General features: G+C 46.8%; 3 protein-coding genes across 8 annotated transcripts in view; 2 read left to right on the forward strand and 1 right to left on the reverse strand.

Moving 5' to 3' along the window:
• The window catches only part of PHACTR4 (phosphatase and actin regulator 4), a 59,600-nt gene extending 52,670 nt beyond the window's left edge, over positions 1 to 6,930 (forward strand). For all 3 annotated transcript variants that reach the window (XM_082231578.1, XM_082231579.1, XM_082231580.1), the window contains 4 exons: positions 1,264 to 1,325; positions 2,201 to 2,338; positions 3,942 to 4,018; positions 4,493 to 6,930. In XM_082231578.1, the coding sequence (XP_082087704.1) occupies positions 1,264 to 1,325; positions 2,201 to 2,338; positions 3,942 to 4,018; positions 4,493 to 4,508 (293 nt within the window). In that variant the 3' untranslated portion in view covers positions 4,509 to 6,930. The remainder of the gene's footprint in view (positions 1 to 1,263; positions 1,326 to 2,200; positions 2,339 to 3,941; positions 4,019 to 4,492) is intronic.
• Positions 9 to 14,914, reverse strand: LOC309537324 (uncharacterized protein). Of its 4 annotated transcripts, XR_014221817.1 has the most exons (7): positions 14,072 to 14,914; positions 12,756 to 12,867; positions 11,325 to 11,387; positions 10,098 to 10,249; positions 9,824 to 9,928; positions 9,403 to 9,506; positions 5,106 to 9,075 (listed from the first exon to the last, which is right to left on the reverse strand). XR_014221817.1 is itself a non-coding variant. In XM_082232181.1 (5 exons), the coding sequence occupies exons 1-5, from the start codon at positions 10,359 to 10,361 to the stop codon at positions 152 to 154; spliced, it is 513 nt and encodes a 170-aa protein (XP_082088307.1). In that variant the 5' UTR covers positions 10,362 to 11,238; the 3' UTR covers positions 9 to 151. The 4 variants fall into 4 exon arrangements, 3 of the variants coding, with proteins under 3 accessions (XP_082088307.1, XP_082088305.1, XP_082088306.1); XM_082232181.1 differs by lacking the exons at positions 11,325 to 11,387; positions 12,756 to 12,867; positions 14,072 to 14,914 and adding an exon at positions 9 to 160 and having other exon boundaries at positions 9,013 to 9,075; positions 9,435 to 9,506; positions 10,098 to 11,238; XM_082232179.1 differs by lacking the exons at positions 11,325 to 11,387; positions 12,756 to 12,867; positions 14,072 to 14,914 and adding an exon at positions 9 to 160 and having other exon boundaries at positions 9,013 to 9,075; positions 10,098 to 11,238.
• Positions 14,915 to 15,258: 344 nt separating this feature from the next.
• Positions 15,259 to 25,707, forward strand: TMEM222 (transmembrane protein 222). The gene is made up of 6 exons (XM_082232171.1): positions 15,259 to 15,550; positions 18,955 to 19,039; positions 19,979 to 20,010; positions 20,871 to 20,967; positions 21,353 to 21,483; positions 22,354 to 25,707. The coding sequence occupies exons 1-6, from the start codon at positions 15,399 to 15,401 to the stop codon at positions 22,439 to 22,441; spliced, it is 585 nt and encodes a 194-aa protein (XP_082088297.1). The 5' UTR covers positions 15,259 to 15,398; the 3' UTR covers positions 22,442 to 25,707.
• The last annotated feature ends 565 nt before the right edge of the window (positions 25,708 to 26,272 follow it).

Below are 26,272 nucleotides of genomic sequence, written 5' to 3' on the forward strand. Positions count from 1 at the left end.
GTAAGTAGAAGCTTCTCCATGTGCTTGTTTTCTAAGGAGTATTCAGATCATTTCTATAGCACTCTGGCTCCAAGGCATTGTCCCTTGGCTGCTGTCCCAAACACTGTGCTGCTGCAGCGTTGCTTGCTATTCCTGCCGTGCAGCATTTTTGCTACCGTACCTGTGATTTGCATGGAAAGTTTCATTTGAATTTCCAGCAGACCATATGCTGCAGTAGGTGATCTGGATTGCAATTAATGAATAGTGCACAGGGCAAGCTCTTCCCGCTTGGCAACTGCAGGTGGTAGAACTGCCTTTTGTTGTAGGAAGAGGAGGAAGAGTGCTGTTTTAATAACGCCATGCTGTTTTAATATGGTGGCCTGCTTTTAAAAAAATATTTAAACTGGTGGGTGGGTGGTTTTTTTTAGCTGTATCTGTTTTTAAATTCATGTTCTGAGCTGAGAGATCCACAGCCATGGCTCTAGCCCCATAGAAAAAGCCCTACCTGCTAAGGCCTTCCAACCTGAGCTAAGAGGGATGCCACACATGAGTGAGTCTTCCCCAGATAACCTAAGGAGGAGGACATGTGGAGAAGGCGGAGCCCAAGTCATAGGACTTTAAATGTAAAACAAACTCCAAACTCTCCGTAAACTGGATCCAGGAACACACTGGCAGCCAATTTAGATTGTCAGCGATGTGGAAATAACATGATTCCTGGTGGGTGGGGTGGGGCCAAGCAGGAAATCAAACTGCCATGTTTTGCACCAGTTGAAGTTTCTAAACTGTCTTCAGGGACAGGTCCTGTGCAGAAGAAACATTTCAGTAATGTCATGCTGCTACGTTCTGTGGACTAAGGCAATAAATGCTATTCTTCTTCCGCAATTCTAGTGAGGGATTGTCAGGTCATAAATCTAGTTGGTTTCCTCTGCTTGGATTTATCCAGAGTCATTTAATAAACTGTTTCATGCCGGGAATGAGTGGTATAAAGTAAAATCAGTGGATTGAATTGTTTCCAAGGGAACGGACTTTTGCATGGAGGGTCATAAGGAATCTTGCTGGGTGTGGATGAGAACCCATATTACCTTTATATAGTATCAAATACACACATACACACCAAGTTCCTAATACCTCCTTCATGCAAGAGACCAAATCTGTAGAAGCACTTGATTGACAGGTGTGTACCATTCATAGAGCAATAATTGCAACATTTTATTTGTTAATGCTAAACTATGTTGGAAGGAAAGAGAAGTTTCAGACATCATCAATCATTTTTCTCTTTCACAGAAAAAAATGAGGCTGACCGGCAAGCTGAAAAAAGGGAAATAAAGCGCAGGCTCACCAGAAAGGTATTGGAGCATCATGGGCTGCTGGGAATTCTGTACTGCTTTATTAAGATTTTTTTAAGTAAAAATGTTTCATTAAACATTACAAACAACAAAGAAAACTGCACAAAGTTATTTCATTTACAAACATATACAAAGCACAGCGCAGAAGCAGGGGAAAGTATCCACCAATGTAATATTGTAAACACTGCTCTCCTGCATGTGAAGAGTCAACTTGTGGCACGGATCCTGCACCTCATGCATTACCCCACTTTCCACGAACTACCACTTGGCCTCTGCACAGTGGAGCCTGAGAGTCTACAGAGTAGGCTGCCCCATATTTCTGAAGCAGAAAGCAGACCATCTCAAACCTACCCCTTTTTGAGACTCCCCAATAGCTCTCCTTCTCTGCATAAAGTGATCGGAGAGAGCCATGCCCCAAATGACTTTGTTCACATTTCCTTCTGCACCAGCTGCACTATTGGAAGCCAGTCAGCCCACCAGGATTATGCCTGGGTGGTGACATTTGCTCTTCATGGGTTTTGGGTTAACCCTTATGTTGCAAGGTTGCACCAAGGCAAGAGGCATCTTTGGTTTTGTTGACTTAAGTGAGTTTTCTCTTCACAAAACCACTCACCCACCCTGACCATACACCACACTTCCTCTTTCCATATCTGATTATTGGGAGGCTTTGCACCAGACAGATGCACCAAGGCAACCCACACTGTTCCAAGTCACTGGACTGGAGCAACTACCTGGATATGCAGTGCTGTCACGCTAGGACTTGTGACACTGGATTGGTGCAGTGCTTGTGTCACGATCCACTTTAGCCTTGTGAAGCAGGCCACCAGATTTCACTTGCAAGTCACAATTTCTTTCTATCTCTCTCTGCCTTTTAGCTTAGTCAAAGGCCTACTGTGGCTGAACTGCAAGCAAGGAAGATCCTGAGGTTTAATGAATATGTGGAGGTAACAGATGCCCAGGACTACGACAGGCGAGCAGACAAGCCATGGACCAAATTAACCCCTGCTGACAAGGTGAGAAAGGCAAATGCTCTCTCTGCCCAGCCTGTCTCTCCACACTCCTGTCCCAAGGCATCTCTGTCACCCTCAGATGTCCAAGGCCTCCTGTCTTCTCAAACGACTTCATCTGCACCTTACAGACTGGGGCTGCCTTTCAGAATACTCGTATGACATCACCTGTCATTTCCTTCAAAACCTACCTTTTCTGCAAAGTCTTTTGTCCCTGCAGTAATGAAACCCCCGTGTGTGTTTTGTGGCTGTGTGCCTTCTGCTCTGCCTTCCTGTTCCAGTGACCTCCAGATGTTGTTGCACTCCAGCCCCCATCAGACCAAAACAGTGTGGCTGGTGATCAGGGATTATGGGAATTGTAGTCCAAGAACATCTGGAGAGACACAGGTTCCTCATCCCTACTTCCCATCAAAGCTCCACAATCAGAGGCAGTAGGCTTCTGAATGCCAGATGCTGAAAACTGAAAGAGGGGAGAATACAGTTGAGTTCAGATCCTGCTTATGGGCTTCCCATAGGCACCTGGTCGGCCACTATGAAAGCAGGATGTTGAATTAGGTTCAGGTATGTGCATCTGAAATAAATGCACGTTCCACCCCTGCCTGTGTCTGTTTGCTCACCTAAACAAGATAGTAGATTTTAAACTTCTCAAGGAACCTCCTGTTCTCTTGTGCTCTGCAAAAGTGCCATACACTTGGGAGAGTGCTATATTTCACCACCACGTTCTTCATTATCTTATAAGTTGAGCCTTGCCTATGTGCAAACTTTCAAGGGGTTTGTTCTGTTCCTCATCCTCTGGACAGTGAGGAACATCCTCCTTGCTGCCTCCATTTCCAGCTGCGTCTCATGCCTCTTGCAGCACCATCCATTCACCCGCCTCTGCATAATGAGATTTCCTGTGCTATATTGCAAAGGGGGAACCAAATGCCATGATGACCACAAAAGCACTGATTATAGTCTGATAGAGCTTGTTATAAATAACAGTCTGATACACCTACACAAAGAAGCACCACCTATTTTATAGGTCCATGTGTTTGCATCTGTTGAAGAGGCTCTTTGATAGGGGAGCTTGTTTGCTGGGCAAGAGTGAGTGCCTTCTTGGTGGCTGCATGAAAACTGCAACAATGTTCTGTTGGAAGTGAATATTCTATCTGCACTTCCTTGTCTGTGTTATACACTATATCGCAGGGTGTTTGGTCTTGATACTGGAATGTGATAAGTGATGCTTATGCATTAGAAAGGCAGGAGAAGCATTCTTACATAACCAAAATAATAAGTGTGTAAATAAACCATACTGAAACCCCCATAAGTAATGAAGCTGCCAGAAACCCTGTGTTTCCTGCCAGCTGTTTCCCCACCTCCCCACCCAGGGTCCTTCTGGTCTCCTGACAGATTCTTTCCTTTCATGCTTTGAGATCCTGGCTACTGGTCAGAACATCCAAAGAGGAAGTGCAGCACAATGGCTAAGCTGGGTTGCTTCTGATAGGATGAAATAGACATAAGGCAGACATACAAAGCTGGGGCACCCTGCTGATTGGATAGCACCTGTCAGGGCTGGAAGTGCTCAGATCTGAACTGACGGGGCTCCTTCTCCCCACTTCTCCCCATTTAGGCTGCCATCCGGAAGGAGCTGAACGAGTTCAAGAGCTCTGAAATGGAAGTCCACGAAGAGAGCAAGCAGTTCACACGGTGTGTAAGAGGGAGGTGCCCACTTTCCTTTCCATGCTTCTTTCATAGGACTGTAGTAGCTCCTAGCATTCCCACTAGCCTTCCTTGCAATGGTCAGGTTTGAACCAGCATCTCATCGCCTCTCTAGTGTGTGATATCTTGGGGTGGGGAGAGGGCAGAAACTTGCCCCCATCTTTAGTGAGCTTTGGACATGCCCCTGCTAAACCCATGTTTGGTGCACGTTGTGTGGCAGGCTGGAGCCAAGAAGGCAGTGGGTATGCTCTGGGTGAGGGGCAATGGAGACATCAACACAGGCAGACATTTGCTGATAGTATTTGATGGTTGGCCAGCACCATCTAGCAGTGAGAGCTTGACAAGTTGTGGTTCTCATGTCCTGAGGGCATGACCTGGATGCGGCATGCAAGACCCAAAGGGGGGGGGGGAGGCGTCCAAGCCCATTGCCATTCTCACAAGCACAATGTGATTCTCTTGCAGGTTTCATCGGCCATGAATCTTTTAGAAAACCCGCTCCCCAACACTGATAGATGTGCCAGAGAAGGTTGCTGATGACTTGAGGCATTTGCTGGTTGCCCTCTCCTGAGCTGAAGAGGAACCTTTGAGGCTTGTCTAAGATTTGCCTTCAGATCGTATCCAGGAAATGACCTTCTTCAGGGAAACAAAAGAGGGGTGGGGAGAGCCTTGTCCAAAAGTTGCATTTCATTGGAAGGAGTTTCTGTCAAGTGCCATCAAATCACAACGGCGGGGGGAGAAACACTATACCTCAGATGAATCAGCAATACCCCCTGCTTGTAGCTGGTTGCCCTGACTCACGTTAGATGTGGACAGCTCCAGCGTTTGAATGGATAATGCCCCCCCCCTCTTCCTGTTCTGCTGTAAATAGTATGTTCTGATCTGTTTCATAGGCTTTTTCAAAGGAAGAGATAATATTGGAGCAGCCTTTGTAGGTAGTGAACAGGAAGCAAGAATGTGTGCCTGTGCATGTGGGTGAGAGAGATTGAGAGAGTGTGTTTGCTTGTGCGTGCATGTGTTCTGTACAAAGGAAACTTTAAAATACTGTCCTAGCAGGAAACTGACACATTATGGGAGATTTTGTTTTTGTTTTTTTGCTTATGTCTTTTGGATGTACTTAATATGCAGAATCACTACTGACCAATTTTAAATCATCCTGCAGAAAAATTGTATAGTTCCTAAATGGCATATGCTGCATTTTGAGAGAGGGGGACAGTTTTTAGACAATTTTTTTAAGATGGACAACAAAAAACTTGTAACATTGAGACCTCTTTTTTCTGGTGCATATTTAGTCCTATATAACAGGAACTGCAAAGCCTAAAACAAGTTGCCTTCAGGAAGCAGATGGCATGGAATATATTGTATATTTTAAAAAAATCATGACTTCCTTTTCTTTTTAAAAAACTTTCTGAAATTAGAGTGGAACTTGCCTTTTCTTAGTCAAGTAGCAAAATGTATTGGAAGTTCCAAATGTCACATGCTTGAGAAGGGCTTGAAATCGGCCTTTTCATATTTATAAATGTTAGCAAATACGGCATCCCTTGATCTCTCGTGGAATGTTTCTGAATGATTTTGCAAGCCACTGCTGGGTTGCAGGGTTGGCCACCCTTTCGTGTGAGAGGCTGGGAGGGATTTGGATGCGTTTTAACGTAGGTCAGCTTCCCCCAGCTTCAGGCCTTCCAGATGTTGTTGGCCCACAACCAATGACCACGCCAGCTGAGGCCGCTGGGAGTTGTAGTTCAACATCATTTGGCAAGCCTCTGTTTGGGGAAGATGGATGTAGGTGGCTCCATGTTTGACAACTGCTTTGGTTGCACAAGCTACCCTTGCAGAACATGATGCTGTACCAGTGGATAGGCAGCGCACAGATGGCTAAAGGCTGTGTCCCATGCCATTCTATGCTTCCTCACCTTGAGAAGAGGCCATTACATACTGCTGAAGCCTACCCAGTTGCCAAACCTTCTGGTGGGTAAGATGCAATAGAAGAAGGGCTGCTATATCTTGCAACAATCACATAAGATAAGGAGTGTCAGGAGGCACTGGATCCAGATTAAATGAATTTAGAACCCACTGAAATCCATAGGAATAAGATTGTCAAGACTTTAAAAACCATTGATTTCAGTGGGGACTGCACCACTCACTTTATCTGAATCCAACAGAATACCTTTTCATGAGCAAAGGACAAAAGCCTGGAACACTCTTTGCTATACAGCTGTTAAAGGCAGCAGTAGACAGGTAAGTGGGTGCCTCCAGGTAATCTTGGGCTATAACTGCCATAATCTATGGCCATTGGCCATGCTGGTGGGAGTTCTCCACCCCTGTGCTGAAGCATCAATAATCCCATTCCAATATGTCCTAGTCACCTTTCTGGGCAGACCAGGGATACAAAGATCTCAAACTCTGTTTTTGTACCTCAAGGGTTTCATTCTACCCCTAACCCCCTACCCCTCAGCTGACCTTTTTTGTTCTCTCTTTCTCCTCCTCCCCCAAACCCTTTTGTTTTCTTGAGCACTGACTTGGTGAGAATATTTTGCAAGGGGTGAGAGGGGTGGAGTTTGGCTCTGTTGCCTTTAAGGCAGAGGGTGGGCAATCTGTGGTCTTCCAGATTTGTTGGACTCCTATGGGACCCAGTCAGCATGACCAAACGCTGGAGATTATGGGAGTTGGAGACCAGCATCTGGGAGAGCCCACAGGATTCCTACTGCTACTTGCATAGCGTTTCTTCAGGAAGAGTGCAAGGAGAGAAGCTATTGTAGACATCAGGGGAGTGCTGAAGCGCTCTATGCCAGGACTGCTTTTTCAAAGTGTGTAAAATATATTTCTGTAGAGCAGATCATTGCATTGTATAGCTGTCTTCCTTTCAATAAGATTTTATGGAATAAATTTTTTTTAGAAAAGAAAAAGCTTGCTCTTCTCTTCTCCCTCTCATCGACCTCTTGTGCAGTCACTTCCCAGATACAGAGAGTGATTTGGGGTGTCATAATATCATAGAATTGTAGAGTTGGAAGGGACTCCAAGGGTCATCTAGTCCAACCCCCTGCAATGCAGGAATCTCAGCTGAAGCATCCATGACAGATGACCATCCAACCTCTGCTTAAAAACCTCCAAGGAAGGAGAGGTTTTTAAATTTCCAACGAAAAAGAGGTTTGCTACCTCTACACTCCCTGCAGAGGTAAAAACTATCTTCTAAAAAGTGCAGCTACATACCCCCCCCCCCCGTCTTACAGATGGAAGATTATTATATCAAATCTACTCAGTGTAATGCATTCATTTCCTCTGCAATTGCTTGTCCTGAACGGTCGTAGAATTATTATTATTTTAAGGGAGATATAGGTGAGTTCAGTGCTTTCCCCCCCTAAAAAATAAATGTTTAGGGGTACTCTCATTTTCCTATTCATATTGAAATACTGCCCATCAAGGAGGCCAAATTTAGATTCACAAAATGTTTAGGGGTATGCATACCCCTGCATCCCCCCCAGAAAAAAGCACTGGGTGAGTTTATATGTGCAGAAACCCCTGATTTTGTGTTATGAATGTCATGTGCCATAAAAAAACTGCATCCTGTCCACTCTGCCTGCCATTGTCACCTGTCCCCTGGAAGGCCGCACCTGTCCCCTGGAAGGCAGAAAAGGGTTCCCCATCCCTGGTGTGCAGGGTTCTTTCAAAAATCAGGCCAAAACATGTCCACTCTAGAAAATTTCTACCCACTAGAGGGCAGCCTTGAACTCTTCTGCAAGGACTGTCACTATAAAAAGTTAGATAATTTAGAAAGTTCAAAGGAACAGGAGGTCTGCATCTTCTGAAATTAGATCAATACTAAAGACGGCAGAGTGTTTGGCCCCCTCTTGAAGGGCATCCTGGATCCCCTGGAAAGGGCAGCTGAGGGTGCCTGGAGCTTCAAACAAAATGGAATTGTGCTAAATTTTCAAAGTGTTGAGTTTGGGGAGCTGGGTAGTATGCAGAGGGAAGGCCACAAGCTGCATTTTCAACATTGAATAGCTACTTAACTGCGCAGTATTCTGCATGTCTGCCCAGAACTAATTGCACTGAGTTCAATGGAACTTATTCCCTGGTAATTCCATCAAGTTGCCTGAATGGGAGAGCTAGGAAGCAGGGCTCATTCCTCCAGGCACCTCCTAGCCCTGAACTGTTTTCCTGCCAGCTGGCTGTTCTAAGAAATACTATTTGACCATTTGTTGTCTGGGTTTGCTTTTTCCCATTTGTGCCATTCCTTCTGCAGTGAAACATTGAGTGAGTTTTAATTCAATTCAGTTTTTAAAAGCAAAGAGCATTAAATCATAAATAACATTGCAAAACCAAGAAATGGAAATGGATAGGTTCATCCGTTGCAAGTGTCCACATGCAGTTGTTGTTTCCGTTTTGGAGGAGGGACAATTCTTGTCCCTTTTCACTTCAACTGTACAACATTTGGTAATCCACCCCAGCTCACCGCAAACTCATTCCATTCAATAGGGGGAATGTTTGAGGGCAGTGAAGTCCCTTTCAGATCATTTCAAACATTACCGTATTTTCCGCCCCATAGGGCGCACTGGCCCATAGGGCGCACCTAGTTTTTTGGGGGGGAAATAAAGAAAAAAATATATTTCCCCCCCCCAGGCGCAGGGCTGGGGCGGGGGGAGCCTGAGCTTCCCCCCACCCCAGCCCCCAGAACAGGCTGGTCTCCGCAAGCCGTGGGAGGGCTCCCGCGGCTTGCGCAGAGCTACCCGAAGCCCGGGCGCAACTGCTCAGCGCGCCCAGGCTTCGGGATGCAGGCAGCTCTCCGCAAGCCATGGGAGCCCGGCGGGAACTCCCGCGGGCTCCCAAGGCTTGCGGATAGCTTTCTGAAGCCTGCATTCGCCCCATAGGACGCACACACATTTCCCCTTCATTTTTGGAGGGGGAAAATGCGTCCTATGGGGCGGAAAATACGGTAAATTCTCTTCACTTCAAACCCTTCTCAGCAGAAGCATTTTCTCCTCACTTACAGGAACAGTAGGAAGACATATCCTCTTCCATAATGAAGCTGACCGTGTTGTGAGCCTGGTGTCCTAGAGGGACAGTGGGAAAAAGTGAGGTCACACTCTGAAAGGCCAATGGAATCAAAGGGAGGGTGGGGAGGAGAACAGGTACTCTCAGGTGTGGCTTACAAGGGCCATGATGTACTGTGGCAGAGCAGGGATGAATGCATAGGGGCACTGCATATCAATCCAATTTCTCCAAATTCATTACCCATCCAGAGACACTCCATGGGGCACTCAGGAAAAGATTCAGGAGGTGCCTGGTCCCCTGCCTAGCCGCATGCCTGGATTGTAATTTCCATCATTCAAGAGGCGAGTCCATCCATCCCTACCAGGGAGGGATGTTGCTTTACTTACCAACAAGCAGTGCTGCCACTCGGGACACATACCTGTTTGTTGGCAGCAGGCTGCAATAAGCTCAGGGGAGCACCCTGGACGACGTCCTTGCTGTACGTCTTGATCTATCAGAAAAGAAAATGGATAAATGGCAGGTTTGTGCACATAGGAGAATATCCTATACCCACCTTAAATGCCAAAGACATCCCATGTGGTTTAACACACAGACTAAGAGCACTGGAGCTGGATGAGGGAGACCTGGGCCCAATTTGCCACATGGCTAGGAGCTTCTCTAGAGGATTCTGGCACAGCCGCTCCCATTACCAACCTGACTGGGCGGTTGGAAAGATAAAATGGGATGACCCTGCGCAAAGCTGCCCTGCTCTCCTTACAGCAGCTCACAAAGCAGCTAGAAGCATCCCAAGAATGAAGGTGATCTTACCAAATATTTAGCTGACTTATGCGGTGCATGGTGCAGGTGGAACACATTCGGTTCTGCCCACCAGACGACTTTGGGGACCAGCTGCTTCAGAGCAGCCTTTGCTGCCTGCAATGCAAGAAGAGAAGTGGGGTGAGATTCCTGAAAGCAAGAAGCCCCAAGTCAAAGATAGGGAGAGGGAGGGAGTCAAGAGAAGGAGAAGAAGCTGGAAAGGTTAGCGGCCTCAAAAGTGGACATGTCCATGAGGTTCCGGAGAACAATCCATGCAGGCCCTCACCTCTGCCACCTCTTGTGTGTCCTCCAGGTGAATGAGGACATTCCCCACTTCTGCAGTGGTTTCCTCTTGCAAGCTGGGATGCCACCTCTGCCCTGCCCTGCCCCACAGCAGCCCCAGGTGTCTAATTGCCACTGGCGAACCAGGGCTTCGTCCTGAAAGCAGGGAAAAAAGAGGAACCATGACCACAAATTGTCCCTTCTCACTTCCAAAGGTGAAAACGTTAAATCCATGCCCGCTGTCCACCTGTGTCCAGAGGAGCCCCATGCTGAAACTAGGAAACCTTCCCTGTAAACCTTAAAAGAAACCCTTAAAGAAAAACCAAACCAAAATGAGAAACTTCTACAATAACACAGTCAGATGCTGGCTCAGACCAGACTATCCACAAAGGGAAACTGAGGCAAGCCTGAGGAGACAAATGGAGGGGGGGGCAATTCTGAGCACAAGCCGGACAAAGGGGGAGGGAAAGTGAGCAGACTGGCAAAGACCAGCATTTCCTGTCTTTGGGCACCAGAGGGAACCAAAGTCACATGCTAGCATGGGAGAATGGCTTTATCTTTGGGTATCTCCCACTCGCAGATGAGCTGCAGCTGTGGGTCCTGTGGGCAAGTGAGTGGCAACTGCGGGTGACATCCTCAGGTGCCAACAGTTGCAGCCAGACCATTCCACATCCTGATCTGGTTGGCAAAGAGGTAGATGGCGTGGCAAACCCCTGCAGACCATCCATTGTCCACATTATTCTAGGGATGGTGTTTTCTTACTTCAAGCTTCCTTGAGGGCTTCTTAGGAGCCAAACAGTGGGATGAAAAATATGGAATAAATAGCCTGCATTCAGAACACACACACACAAACATACACACCATAACGTGCACTGAAAAAGAACAGGAAAAAGTACTCACGTGGCCAGTTAGGCTGCAATCACCTTCTCAATCCGGCCCAAAGACAGTCCGGGAATCAGCGTGTTTTTACATCAGTAGAGTGTGTAATTTTATTTAAAATGCATCTCTGGGTTATTTGTGGGGCATAGGAATTTGTTCATTTCCCCCCCCCCTTCAAAATATAGTCTGGCCCACCACATGATCTGAGGGACTGTGGACCAGTCCATGGCTGAAAAAGGTTGCTGACCCCTGACTCACAGGGTTGTTGTGAGGATGAAATGGGGAGGAGCAGAACCTTAAATGTATAAATAGTAAAACATGTGCAACAGAACGACTTTACCATTTACCTCACCTGCTACCTGGGGGTACTTCAAGAGGATGAGGATTCCATAGCCAAGGGTGCTGCTGCCGGTATCTGTGCCGGTAAAGAAAATATATTATTATTATTATTATTATTATTATTATTATTATTATTATTATTATTGACAATTTAATATTTATACCCCACCCATCTGGTTGGGTTTCCCTAGCCTCTTTGGGTGGCTCCCAACAGAATATATTAAAAAGATGATAAAACATCAAACATTAAAAGCTTCCCTAAACAGGGCTGCCTTCAGATGTATTCTAAAAGTCGGGTAGTTGTTTATACACTTGGGAGCACTGGACCTCTACTGCCTCACAGAGCAAGTACCCCTCATTTGATAGCCAAGAGGAGATACTTGTTGGGAACTCCGCCTTTCACAAAACAAGATTTTTCAGGACACCTGGTTAAACTTTTGCCCTGAAATTGTCAGGCCCCTCTGAACAGTAAGCAAGTGCTTCCATTGCGTGTCATGTGACCCAATAGCATGAGATTAGCTCACACACTGAAAAGAAATGGTCCAAGTCTCTTCTCTACAATCCTTTCAGCACCTTACCTTCACCATTTTGTCAGCGAAGTGCTTAATAAACTGTTGGAGCAAACAAAAGAGGTTCATGGTCATAAATTAGTGCACAGCAGGAAGGTGCATAGCCAGGAAGCTCATGGCCTCAACTGTGAACTCCCAAGCGAAGCCAATACCTGCCAAAAATGAACTGATCAGTGCCAACTGCAAAACCTGCTGGGATCAGTTATACTATTCCCCAACTATGTTCTATACAAAGGTTATGTGTTATGATACCTCATTGCCCACTCACATGTTCCTTGACCTCCTTCAAGACTAAAACTTCTGCAGAGCTTTCACCCACAATCCAGCCATCTCCTGGCTTTTCATACCCACGAGGACAGTAGTCAGCTGGATCTTGAGCTGCTCTTCAGTGAACCCCTCTTAAAGAATGCCAGCAGCATCAGAAATCCTATCAAACTGTACTGAGACACTGAGGAATAGGGTTTTTGTTGTTGTTGTTGTTGTAGGAAAATCCTTGGGCTCACTTTTTTTGTTGAATTTATTATTTTAAATGGTTTTATACAACAATATTTGATTGTGTGTGTGTGTGTGTGTGTATAGGATATTTTGCTCCATGTGCATCCTCACTTCACACTTAAGTTACATTGAAACACATTTGCCATTTTAACGTCACCCAGTTTGGAGAGATTCTTGTGGAGCCCTTCACAATCCGCACGTTTGATAATCTGAAATCATGGAATCACAGTAGAGTTGGAAGGGACTCCAGGGTAAGGTTACCAGATGTCCCCATTTCCTGGGGACAGTCCCCGGATTTACAAATTAGTCCACATACAAAATCCACTGAAGTTGAAAAGTGTCCCCGGATTCATTGAAAAATAATAATCTGATAACCTTACCTCAGGGGTCATCTAGTCCAACCGGCTGCAATGTGGGAATCCTAGGTGGGCTCGAACCACCAACCTTCTGGTTAACAGCCCATCAGCGTTGTCCACAAACCTCACTACCTCCCTGCTCCTCAATAGTTTATGAAAAAGTTTAAAAGCATGATTACTTTTCTCTTCGCTGAGAGATGATCTGCATATTTATTCAAACTCTTGTTTTCCTGCAGACTTTAGCTACAGACCCACAAAGGGCCATATGGAGCCCAGCCCTATAAATACATATGCAAAAGTAGCTGAGTGCCAGGTGAAAACATTCCTCATCCAGGCCTTTTGTGAAATAAACAGTCTATGGCCTTTTAAATGGTGTGTGTGTGTGTTATGTGTGTGGAGTGTGTGTGTGCACTTATGGTGTGTGTTTTTTCTACTGCAAACCGCTCTGTGATCCTTACATGAAGGGCGGTATGTAAATTTGATAAATAATATAATAGGTAAATAATAATATAATAAAAAGTATATGTGTGTTTAACAGAAACTACAGAGGACAGCCCAGTTCTATGCATGCTTACTCGGAAGTTGTGCTTGCATGCCAAGGCACCGGAGCCACAAAGTTCCCAGGAGAACAATAAATCACACTGGCACTGAATATGGGTTCAAATAGACCACAACTTTATTGGTTACAGATGTCAGTGGTTTGGCTTAGGTGCAGGTGTGAAGCCAGGCTATGTCTTGACTCTTGCTCGTCTGCAGGGAAGAGTAAATCCACGGATAGGGGGTGCCCTATAACTTTTGTCAGATAGGTCCCTGTAGGGGCTGTGACATGGCCCTAGCCCACGCCCAGGCTTTGGACAGTATTCACACCCTGGATCCCTTTAACAGGATACGCTTACTGAGGTGGGGCAGGTGGGGCAACAACCTCCCCTCCAACTAAACAAAGGCTTACCCAATGCCTAACCTCACAAAAGCTGTGGATTGCTACTAGGTAGGTGAAAACCAAATGGCTGGTGTCAATTTGCCACGTGGAAAACATTCCTACCCGGCCCCAACAACATGGTGACTGACAACTGCCATAGCAAGATCATAGCAGAGCAAAGCATGAAAAGAGGGTGCCACAGCCAAAACGACCAGCAGCAACACAAGGCAGATGCACACACCCTCAAAAGCACCCACACAGTAAATGCAAATAAACAGGAGCACAGCCGCGGGGAGGGGGGGGCGGAGTTCTCACAAAATCCACAGAGAAGCAAGGTGTGTGGTGTGTGGAGCAAAGGGTTAAGGGGGGGGGAGAGAGGTAAGGAGAAGCAACTGGAGACAGGGGATCCAAACCATCTCACCCAATCTGAGGCTTGTGGTGAAGGGAGACCTCTGAAGCAATGCCTCCTGGCAATTTGCGAGCGGGAAGTCAAAAGGCAGAGCAGAAGGGCGGTGGACGCTGCTTCAGCAGCCCTAGGAAAATACGCGCTGCTCCCCAGCTGTAAGTCGCCCGCCTCACAGCTGATTGCAGGCAGCCGGCCCTGCTGGAAGCGGTGGCTGCAGCCCGGCTGCTAAGCACTGCTGGGGAAGGCAACGAAGTTCAAAACAAAACAAAAGGCTTCTAGAGCAGGAGAAAAACGACCGAAAGAAAACCGCAGGTAAAGCTCGGTGCTGTTCCGAAAAGGCAAGGAAGAATGAGCGCGCCACGCCAAAATTAAATGGCCCGAGGCCACACCCACCCTGGCCGCAGATTGGCTGGGGCGATCCCCAGCACCTAGGCAGCATCGTAAAAAGCAGAGACATCACCTCGCCAACAAAGGTCCGATAGTTAAAGCCATGGTTTTCCCAGTAGTGATGTATGGAAGTGAGAGCTGGACCATCAAGAAGGCTGATCGCGGAAGAATTGATGCTTTTGAATTATGGTGCTGGAGGAGACTCTTGAGAGTCCCATGGACTGCAAGAAGATCAAACCTATCCATTCTGAAGGAAATCAGCCCTGAGTGCTCACTGGAAGGACGGATCCTGAAGCTGAGGCTCCAATACTTTGGCCACCTCATGAGAAGAGAAGACTCCCTGGAAAAGACCCTGATGTTGGGAAAGATGGAGGGCACAAGGAGAAGGGGACGACAGAGGATGAGATGGTTGGATAGTGTTCTCGAAGCTACCAGCATGAGGGAGGCAGGGGAAGACAAGAGTGCCTGGCGGGCTCTGGTCCATGGGGTCACGAAGAGTCGGATGGACACGACTAAACAACAATCCCCAGCACAGATGACGGGCAGGCTGTGACGCGGGGTGGGGGGCAGGCAACGTACCTCCCCCCTACGCTTGAAAACTGTCGCGGCTCGGCTGACTGGCTGCAACGCCGTGAACGGACTTCTCCAGCTAAACTGAAACTTAGTAAAATCACCAGTGTTTAATAAAAGATGTAGGAGCCCAGCCCTCCCCCCCCCAATCTCTGCGAGGCGGAGAGAACATGCGGCTGAGTGACGGGGCCGGCCTCAGTGGCGTCACCACGCGGGCTCCTTAGAACCCTCGATAGAAGGCAGCTTCAGGAACAACGCCGATGCTGCGATGCGATAGGCTGGCCGGACTTCGTCCTGCCCCCCTCGCCGTCCCGGAAGCGGCGCTCCCGCATCCAGGAAGTGACGTCACCCGCCCCCCCCGGCCCGGAACCTCCCCCTCCTGGTGATGGAGGAAGAGGAGGTTGCGGTGGGGAAGATGAAGCAGTTCCACGGCGGCGTCAGCGTGGGGGTCGGCGGCGGCGCCGGGGGAGCAGGGCTGGATCCGGAGCGCTGCCGCTTCCCTTACTGCGTGGTGTGGACGCCCATCCCCGTGCTCACGTGAGTCTCCGCCCCTTCTCGGGACGCCGCGTCGGAGACCCCCCCCCTGCCCCGCTCAGCCTAGTCTACTTCGCAGGGCTGTCAGGAAGGTGAAATGGGTTTTTTGGGGGGTGGGGGGCGACACAGGCAGTCTTGCAACACTTGCTCTGGGTCTCGCCTACCTCACAGGGCTGTTGTGACGGTAAGATATGGGCTTTGGAAGGAAGCGGGGCTCGAAGTGCTGTTGTTTACGGATTGCCCATTAATGAAAAAAGTTCTCTGGGCCGCTCACAAAATAAAACGGAAGGTCGAAATAATGATTTAAGCTTAAATGTGTAAAAGACACAAAGATAGGACCAGGAATTATTGAAGCAAGAGCTCCAGTTTTAACGGGGACGGGATGGTGGGTGAGAAGAGGGGGGAAACAGCAGCAGCAGCAGAGGCAAAAGATGTCCCTCTCTGCATTTTCCTAAACACTTTTCTTCAGGGGCAAAATCAAACTTCAGAAGTATGTCAGGTTGTTGGATTATATATAAGACTGTGCTTATTAGAAAATTGTGCTGTATCAAGTAGTTAAGTAGAGCATTGGGATCTGTTCATTTTTGAAATGTTCCCCCTTGTGAAGTAATTTAAAACAAAACAAAAAGTTTAGAATGTGGTGTGATTATTATTATTTTTTTGTCTACACAGCTGGTACTGTTGCTTGGGTCCATTCTCTCTCCCCCCCCCCCCCCGTTTTGTTCTAGTAATTTTGTTTCTCCATTGTGGGCAGAATCTTTTTTTCCTTTCCTGCTTACAAAAAATAGTACCTTGGTGCACTTCAGATGAACAGTAGGTTCAGAACAGAAAGACATAAAATAAATGTGTGTACAGAGATAGATAGGTCTGGATTTTTAGGATTCAGCTAATCACTAAAATGAATATTATTTAACCCATCTGAGCATTCCATCCTCAAAGCTCTATAGCTGCCACCTTAAAAACAGCATAATTTCATCTTTATCAGAATAGCTGATGAAGCTGAAACATTTTGCAACAGAAATTTTTTAAACCCTTCTTGTTAATCACAGCAAAGACACCTCTGACTTTTGCGTAGCTTGAATGTAGAAAGATAAGAGTCACATTTGTTGCTCCACCCATTTTGTTGCCTCTGGCCCCAGCCTTGCCTAGTGTGTAGAAAGTTTCCTGCCAGAGAGTGTGGACCTTGGACTGAGAAAGATTCTCCACCCTGATGTAGGATTTCTGTAGTCAGATCTTTGAATGGAGGCTTTAAAGAAGCCATTGTGAACCCCAACTTGTAGTGCTGGAGAAAGAGATATTCAACATTTTTTCTCCACTGGTCTCATTTTCCTGACCTAAATGTCAGATGCTCACACCCACCCACAAAATTGCTGCTACTTTTGTATGGGGAAATCTAGGATTATCTGTTTTTCCCCCTTCTGCGGAGCAAATAGGAGGAGCAGGGTGTTGATGTCGGTTTAGATTGGGAAAGTGTCTATGGGGAAAGAGTTAAACACCTGCCCTTGGAGCCAGTGCGCTAATTAAAATCAGTGCTCCACACAGCCGCTTTGAATAGCATTTAAAGAAAAGCTTTGGGATCTTATCATAGGGTACTAAGAGTGTATTTCTTGCATTAAGATGGAAGCTAGTCTCAATAACCTTTGAGGTTTCTCCCAGCTCTATGATCTCCCATGTTGTGTCTCTTTGGGCCTTAATGTGGCAGGCTTTGGTGCCTAGACCTAATGCACCCTGGGGTTTAAAAACACAAACATGGTTTAGGAACACAGAAATTATATTTGTCCAGTATTGCAGGTATTTACATAACTCAGAAATTATTTTGAAAGCCTGAAGGACAAAAGAAGAAAATGTTCCTTGACTCTTACAGGTCAGAAAAAAGATCCAAAACCTTCTGACCAGGTGTGGGGAACCTATGGTCCTCCAGATGCTGCTGAACTACAACTCCCAACAAACATGGTCAGTGGTCAGGGATGATGGGAGTTGTAGTTCAGTAACATCTGGATAGCCACAGGTTCCCTATTCCTGTTCCTAGATCCTTGCACCTCTTCCTTGGTTTTATGCAATCTTTTAGGGCAAACCTCTGGGGCTCCCTGGCCATAAAACTTGTGTGTCTCCTGCAGAGGGTGTCAACTTCTTCAGCTGGTACTGACAGCCTTCTGTAGATTGGCATCTGGGGTATGATGCAGTCCTAACCATATCTACTCAGAAGTAAGTCCCATTTAATTCAGTGGGCCAGCCTTACTTCCAAGTAAGTGGGATTAGAGTTGCAGCCTTAGTTAAAAGGTAAAGGGACCCCTGACCATTAGGTCCAGTCGTGACCGACTCTGGGGTTGTGGCGCTCATCTCGCTTTATTGGCTGAGGGAGCCGGCGTACAGCTTCTGGGTCATGTGGTCAGCATGACTAAGCCGTTTCTGGTGAAGCAGAGCAGCGCACGGAAACGCCGTTTACCTTCCTGCCGGAGCGGTACCTATTTATCTACTTGCACTTTGATGTGCTTTTGAACTGCTAGCTTGGCAGGAGCAGGGACCGAGCAGCGGGAGCTCACCCCGTCGCGGGGATTCGAACCACTGACCTTCTGATTAGCAAACCCTAGGCTCTGTGGTTTAACCCACAGTGCCACCTACGTCCCTGCAGCCTTAGTTATCTTCTGGCAAATATGCTTGATGGCTTTAAAGACCATGGACTCTGCTCAACTGTTGCTGTACTTTGGGTGGGATTCAATTGCATACCACCATATTAGGTCACACCATTAGGCTGCTCCTGTGAAATGAATCCATGTCTCCCAAAGACTGGTGGGAATAAAGCTCCAGCTTTCTTCTTCTAGGATGCTTCCAGACTTGCTATTTTTCAAGTGAGATTCAATCACATACTGGCAGATCAGTTGACTGGGAGGCATTGCAGGACAAACCCACCTCCCCAAAAGATCAAACTTAATGGAGAAACACACTAGAAAGTGTGTGGTGACACTTGCTTTGGCACAACATTGTCTAACCTCCCCAAAACAAATCAGGATGAATGTTCAATAAATGAATTGTCTGCCACTGCCTCTAGGTTACAAGGGCTTTCTTCCACCAGATCACCTGGAGATGATTCCTACTTATCTACTTGTGGCATGGAAAGTAGTTGTTTAGAAGCCTGCGTGTAGCCTGTTCAGGAGGAATACATATAGTCTACAACCATTCAGAGCACAGGGAACTTTGAAACAGGAAAAAGACTAAATATCCCATCTGATTTGTGCCCAGGTTAGGTCCTGTTGGCTTTGATGGACTGTCAGAATTGTCGCTGTCTCTCACCCTGTTCAGTCCTATCAGGCCACGGCCTTGGGCAGCAACTGCAGCATCTTTTTAGCAACTTACCTTCAAGGACAAAAAACTAGGCCCCCTGATACTATCTTTTCTTCTTTTGGTAGATGGCTGTTCCCCATTATTGGTCACATGGGCATTTGTACCTCAGCTGGAGTCATCCGGGACTTTGCAGGGCCATACTATGTCTCGGTAAGTTGAAGCTTGTTCCTGTGGCTTTGTTGGCAACCACTGAGTCGTGGCCAGTGCTGCTGTTCCACTATCGCAGCAGTACTCTTGCTTTCTCCTCTTCTCAGCAGCCGCACCCCTGCGCACCCTCAAAATCTGCTCCAGGGGGTTGGAGGACCCTCCAGAGCTGATTCTGAGGGCACATGGGGAGGGGAATTCCTAGCTGCCTGTGATAACCTGGAAAGTGGTTAAATAACAAGACCAAGTTGAGATTCATCCAGGTGGTCATGTAAAAAATAAGACTGGGCTCTCCACCACCAGTTGTTCCTTCCTCTTGTACACGAAACCTGGAGGCTATAACAGTGCAGTCATATACTTCTCTACTCAAAAGCAAGTTCTCTTGAGTTGGGATGTATTCTCAGCTAAGTGTGTCTAGATTTCCAGGGTTAGCTTCCTTTTCCTTCCAGTACTAGCTCCAAAGAGCTCTGAAAATTCATGTTTGGTTACTAGTTTCAGAATGTTCTGAAGCAGACAGATGCACAAACCTCTTGGCCTCTCTCTATCTCTCGAGAGATAATAAGCATTGAAGAAGACAATCCTGTTCCAAGTGTCCCAGCAAATTTAGGAAAAGAAAACATGAAGGGGGGCTGGTGGTGGGAGAGGGGGGGGCGCAGTAGCTAATTTGTCTGACTTATGTGTCAGCAATATTTCAAACTGGAGTAAGTCTTTTGGCATCGAGCACATCCAAACATCTATTCTATTGACTAGAACAGAATGGTGTGTTTTTCAAGTCAATCTTCAACAAGGGGAGGGGCCCTTGTAGGGAAGGTTTCTGTGGGCGTTAACAGCCCCTGTTGTAATTCCTCAGAACCCAAGATTATATATTTAGTAATAGGAATTTCTTTATTCTATGCTACTCAGGAAATAAAGTGTGCTTATTATTTTCCCTCCTACTCTCTCTAGGAAGACAACATGGCTTTTGGGAGGCCTGTAAAGTAAGTGCTGTTTTCTCTCCGCCCTTTCCTGATGCATTTACTTGCAAAGAAACTGTATCCACAGAAAAGCTCAGCAATGCATGCCGTATTTTAGCTATTAAGGCAGACTAAAAATTCAGATTGCAGCAGAGAACTGGGACCTGTGCTTCTCAGTGAGGAGCATAACATGAAATCTCTTCTTAAACAGAAAACCTGTAGCCGTCTGAGGTTCCAGTGTAATAAAAATATTTCTGCTGCTTTGAGAATAGATGGAATGTAATTTATTGGTGCCCACAGACTAAGACAAAAAGCTGCTGAAACTTCTGAATGAACAGAATCCTTTTGGGAGATTCCAAATCTGTAATCCTTATGGGGGAGACAACTATCAGACCTCTTCAAAGCTACACCCCCCCTTTTTGCCCAGATCCAAGCATAAGGAGCAGGAAGGGCTAGAAGATGCAGATCCCCAATACATTGGCAATCCTCTTTGGGGAACCATCTTATTTACAGCTTCTGAAATTCCACCCATGCACTTTCTATATTGTGTGTGCAGCAGTAAGGGCTGGAAACAAGTTTAAGTAGGGAAAGGGTTTCTCAGGATGATAAATGCTGCATCCAGTTATAATTTCTGCACTTCCATTACCTAAGCACAAGTAACGGCTGATGAATGCACACACAGCACAAGCACACATACACATACACACAGCCTTGCTTTCAGAGTTTCTGGATCTAAATTTGCAGAGATGTCATTTGAAAATCCTACGAGCAATTTATTAGAAAGGAGAATGTTGTGTGTGGGGAGGGAGCAGGTTGTTGAAAACAAACATGTGAACTGGCATCTTTAGTTCTCTTCTCTCTCTATCCCCACCCCCTTTTCCCAGATACTGGAAGCTGGATCCCAGCAAAGTGTATTCCTGTGGCCCTAATGCTTGGGATACTGCGGTGCACGATGCCTCTGAGGAATACAAGCACCGTATGGTGAGGTGACTTCAGTACTCAAATCGGCAGGGTCACATGCACCTAGAATTGGTTTGGGGCTTGGAGGGCAGAGTAAGGCTCTTGCTGCTGATCAAGAAACCTTTTGGAAACACAAGCTTGCTTGCCAGCTGCTGAAGAGAAACAAGGAGTTTTTTTAGATGAGCCCTTCTAACTGTGAAAATCCTGCATCGCAGACCGGCAATCTGTGGTCTTCTCAGATGTTGTCACATTCCAACTCCCATAAGCCCCAGCTAGGTGTTTTAGATTGTTTCTAATACTGTTCTTAATGCTGTAGCCTGCCCTGGGACCTTAGGCTGAAGGGTGGGTAATGAATATGTATTTAATAATAAAAGTATCGTCAGCAGTGTGCTTTTTACCATTTCAGCACAACCTCTGCTGTGACAACTGCCACTCTCACGTAGCCCTGGCCTTAAACCTCATGCGATATGACAACAGCACTTCCTGGAATATGGTCAAACTTTGCTTCCTCTCCCTTCTATACGGAAAGTACGTAAGGTGAGTATAAAGCTTCACTGTTGCTGTGAATACTGTGGCGTGCAGACTTTGATCAAGGGCCTTGATCTCCACGAAGCTTCTGCAGTACGTAGCAGCCTGGTGACCGGTTATGTTTATTGGGATTTGAAAACTATTTGGCTCATAGAATCTGATGGTGCTTGCAACATCAAGCCCTTCTGGACAGCAGGTTTGGTCCCGGGGTCAACAGCAAGCCCTTGTGATGAGTGGCCAACTTTATGGACAGGAAGTTGGTGGCTGTGGGCAAAACCTCCTGGGAACTTCACTTGCGCAGTTGAGAAAGCACAGCCAAGTGTGCATGCACACCAAAGCTCACACCAATAACAAACTTAGTTGGTCTCTCAGGTGCTACTGGAAGGGGAAAAAAATTATTATTTTGTTTCGACTATGGCAGACCAATACGGCTACCTACCTGTAGCCAGTTAATGTATTTTCTCCAACTATTCTTTTCTAAAGTACAGCTTGGAAACTGAGCTTTCCTGTGCTGGAAAAAACCCCCCGAGTTACCTGGTATTTATGCAGATTTAAGTAGGGCTGAGCTTAAATTGCACACAAATACTTTCACCACCTTGTACACAGGTTGGAAATAGCCTACCCTCCCACCCTAATCCTGGGAACTGTAGATTCCCAAGATTCTTTGGGGAAAGCTGCGTGCTTTGAATGTATGGCACAACCTTCCTTAACAGGCTTAAGTAAAGCCGAGATGACTGGCACAGCTTGTTTCCCTCCTGTGCTTCCAGTTTCCCAACACCCCTCTCCAGTTTCTGCCCCATCTCCTTCATGGTCCCACCTGCCTCTTACTCGCCCTGCTTCCTCTCTTGTTCTCTAAATCTCTCTTTCTCTCCCTTGCAGCATAGGGGGCTTTGTGAAGACCTGGCTTCCTTTCATCCTCTTTTTGGGGATTATCCTGATAGTCAGCCTGACTCTTCACATGCGATGATGGACAACGCCAGCGTTCTCCCCTCTTTTGAAGTCAAATCTTGAAAACTCTGGCTCTCTGAGCCCAGGAAGGCTGTGGAAGTAAGCTGCGTGGCCCAGAAACCTGCAGAAAAGAAGTGCTGCGTAATAACAACTCTTCCTTTATCCTGTTGGACTTTCTTTTCTTCCCTCCCCACCCCCCTTTTCTTCCACATAATTCTTCCCTTCAGACATCAAGGGAAAGGGGGGAACCACCGCATCTTGCTTCTCGCCAAAGGTCTCTTCTGGTTCAAAGTTCCTGCCTAGGGATGCACGACCTGGACTTGGATTTGTAGGTGGTGTGGCGAGGACTTTGGGCACGTTGCAGTAGGCGCCGGGGCTGGTTGTAAGCTTCCCCAATCTCTCGCAGAAAGCTTCTCGATGGCACTTTATGAGGAATGATAGCAGTGGATGCTGTGGGTTGTGGGTTGGAGTTGGAGGGGTTTGGTTTTTAAATCTGCTTGCGCTGGTAAATGGGGTTTGTGGCATTCTTGGTCGTAACAGTGTTCCTATGGCGGTACCGCAGCGATTGGCAGCCTGAAATGACAGCCTCGTTGCTCAGGAGAGCTGGGGTTGCCTTCAGTCTTCGCTTCTGCAGATAGGACTTTTTACCATAGCGTGGAGGTTATGTCCTCTTCTCCTTTGCACAAGAAGTGCATTTTTTTTTGGTTTGCTTTTAATTTGGTGCTCCTCGGAAATGCCATTGTTCTGAAAGCAGCTGATTTCTCTACCCCCCCCAAAGGTCCCACCAACCTAAGTGATATTTGGTGCAGTCGTTTCCAAGGGTGACCTTGAGCTGTTCTTGTTGAGAGTTAAGACATCTCGTTCCCCTTCATAAAACCAGTTCCCAAAGATTTTCTGCGCATGTGTGTGTGATAGAAACAAAGTGTTCTACCCACCTGATGGTTAAACTCTATGGCTTATAACGTAGTTCTGCACAACACTGTGCCTTGAAAGACTTCAGAAGCAAAACTCGCCCCAGGGAGATGCCTGATCTAACCCAGCGAAGCTGGAAGTCCTACCAGTATGAAGTCTGTTCTGAAGGGAAGAGAACCAGTCATTCAAGAGCCAAGTTCTCTCGTACTGCTTTCCAGGTAACCTGAAAACAGGGCAGTCTTCAGCAACCGGGTGACCACATTAGGTTTTGCACTGCAGCTCCCATCAGTCACAGCTAGCACATACTGCCCGGGGCTGATGGGAGTTGTAGTCAAAATATCTGGAGGGCAGCAGGTTGGCGAAGGCTGCACTAGAAAATTGTGTGCCGCCCACTTAATTTTGGCCTTGGCCCATGTAGCAATGAAAAGTGCAGTCTTCCTCCTCTTTTTTAACTGAAGGGGACGGAAAGTGCTACACCGCTCTGCTGCATGCCACCCCCTCCCCTCCCCATGCTAATCTCCACCCTTTCCAGTCGTCTTTCGCACACTCCCTGGCGTGCCAAGTACTTTGCACTGTGCAAAGGAGCAGCACATTGTCTTCCCCTTGAAACACCTGCGTCCGAGCAGGTCCTCTTGGGTGTTGGACTCTTGCCATTTCAACCATGAACAACGGCAGCTGTAGAAAGCCGATCAATAAGCTCTAGGCTGATTGGAGATCAAAGGTCTTAGATCAAAGGGAATGCGTGTGGTGGCCTATCCCGCTGCCCCTTCGCTTACACTCCCACACCCAGCGGGGATTCTAGTTCTGAGGGAAATAATAAACCAGATCCACTGAATAGAGACTCTATCCCTCCCTCCCTCCTCTCGTGTGTGTGTGTGTGTGTGTGTGTGTGTGTGTTGGAGTGGGGGGAAATCTTGCAGTGATTTGCCAAAAAAAACACCAGAGCTCCAGGAAACCCAAGCAACTCACAGACCTGGCGCTCACAGCCAACTTCCTTTCTACAGTAGCAGTAGCCTCAACTGGTCTTTTGAGTCAATTAAAAAGTGCTTTGCTGACATGATGCAACTATACAAGCTTTGCCACATGATAAAGTTGGCAATAGATACAGGAGGAGCAAAGATGCCAGAAACTCCCATCACTCCTTTCCCTCCTCCCCTCCCTCTCTCACTCCCTCCCCCCTCCCCCCCTTGCATTCTCATATTTCTACATTCTTGAACAGCGGTGAAGAGAGGTGAAGAGAGGTGGCCAATTGAGAAGACAGTGGAACTTCTCTGACACACCCCAGAAGTCAAATGTGCTAACCTACTAAAGGCATAGAGAAGTTACGAATCTGGGTTTTGAATCCCACTCCAAAGGATTTCCTTGTTGCAGCTAAGGGATGGGAATGGTCATAAATAACTGATGGGAAGCAACTGCCCTCTCCCATGCCTGCCCCCAACACACACTGCAGATCTTCTGTGGTGAGTTTTTAAGTGGTTGCTGATCATCTAACTCTGCCCCTTATGATAAAGCCACCACTTTACTCCACTGTGGACCTGATTTCAGCCCTGCCTTTGTTTACCGTACTGCTGAAAAAAACCGAAACTGTTGGCATGGCCATGGCAGTGGGTGGGAATGTGGGTTTAGTAGAAGAAATAAATTTGTGACATCCTCACCACAAGCTCTTATATCACACAAGCCACGACCCCGCAGAATGAATTGGCCCTCCTCTTTCAGCACTTGTTTAGTTGCCACTCATTTTTGAATGCTGTGCTGCCCGCTTAACGCCACCTCTTTATGGCAAGGGTGTGAGTTACAACCTTCCTCTAAGGGGAAGCACTTCCGTGCAGGGATTTTTGACACCAGTGTGTCACTCACTCATAGGGTGCAGCACAGAGGGTTTCTTGGTGTGCGTGTATGCACTAGCATACAGCTGTTGCCTCCCATTTCTTTCCAGAAATTTGCTGGTTGTAGGGACAGTGAGAAACCTGTGGTTTAGAGGTCATTGTATGCCACTGTCTCTGCACACATTCTGCATTCCCATCGGCTAGATGTCTTCAGAGATTTGGTTAGGTGCCAAGGTTCTTCTCAAAGGTGTCATTGTTACCTACCCCGTCGAGGCTTTCTAGGGTTCTTGCTTTTTGTTTTGTTACATTCCAGCCTCTTCAGTTTCCTTTCTTCTCTGGAAGCTTCATTGATGTGCCACTTGGGGTTCCCCCTCTCTCCCCTCCCCCCTTTCCCCTCCTTTGCTGATGATTAGCCAGATGGGCCTCTGTCCTGTGAGTCGTTTCTCCAGGGGGTGCTGGATTCCTTTGTATATACTGAACTCTGCTGCTGTGATTTCATAATCCCGATGATGGTGAAAAATAAATGCATTTCTGTGTATGTCTCCAAGCAGTGGTGGCTTCATTGTTCAGGCTGCCTCTTTCCCTCCCTCCAGCTGTCGGGGAGGAGAGAAGCGCTTGTGTTCAGAATTGATGAGAGCTGAGCAGCTGCAAGGCTATGATCAAACTCACTGTAGAGAAATTAACGTTTACTTCCCCCCCCCATAAGGTGGATTCTCATGATGAGCATATTTAAATTCTATATTTCTGTAACATTTTTGAAGGGAAGGGAAGGTTACCATCCTGTTTTTATCTCTTCTGTTTTAGAAATCAGAATAGTTTACAAGGGCATTCCTAGTGGATATCCAAACCAAGCACATCTACTTAACAGTCCCTCCAAAAATGGTGTTCTTTTGCAGGTGTATTCTACAACATTACAGTGGTACCTCAGGTTAAGAACTTAATTTGTTTTGGAGGTCCGTTCTTAACCTGACGTACCACTTTAGCTAATGGGGCCTCCCACTGCTGCCTCACAATTTCTGTTCTCATCCTGAAGCAAAGTTCTTAACGCAAGGTACTATTTCTAGATTAGCAGAGTCTGTCACCTGAGGTACCACTGTACTATTATCACATAT

The sequence above is a fragment of the Podarcis vaucheri genome (assembly GCF_965113315.1).
Source record: "Podarcis vaucheri genome assembly, chromosome: 7".
Classification (NCBI taxonomy): domain Eukaryota; kingdom Metazoa; phylum Chordata; class Lepidosauria; order Squamata; family Lacertidae; genus Podarcis; species Podarcis vaucheri.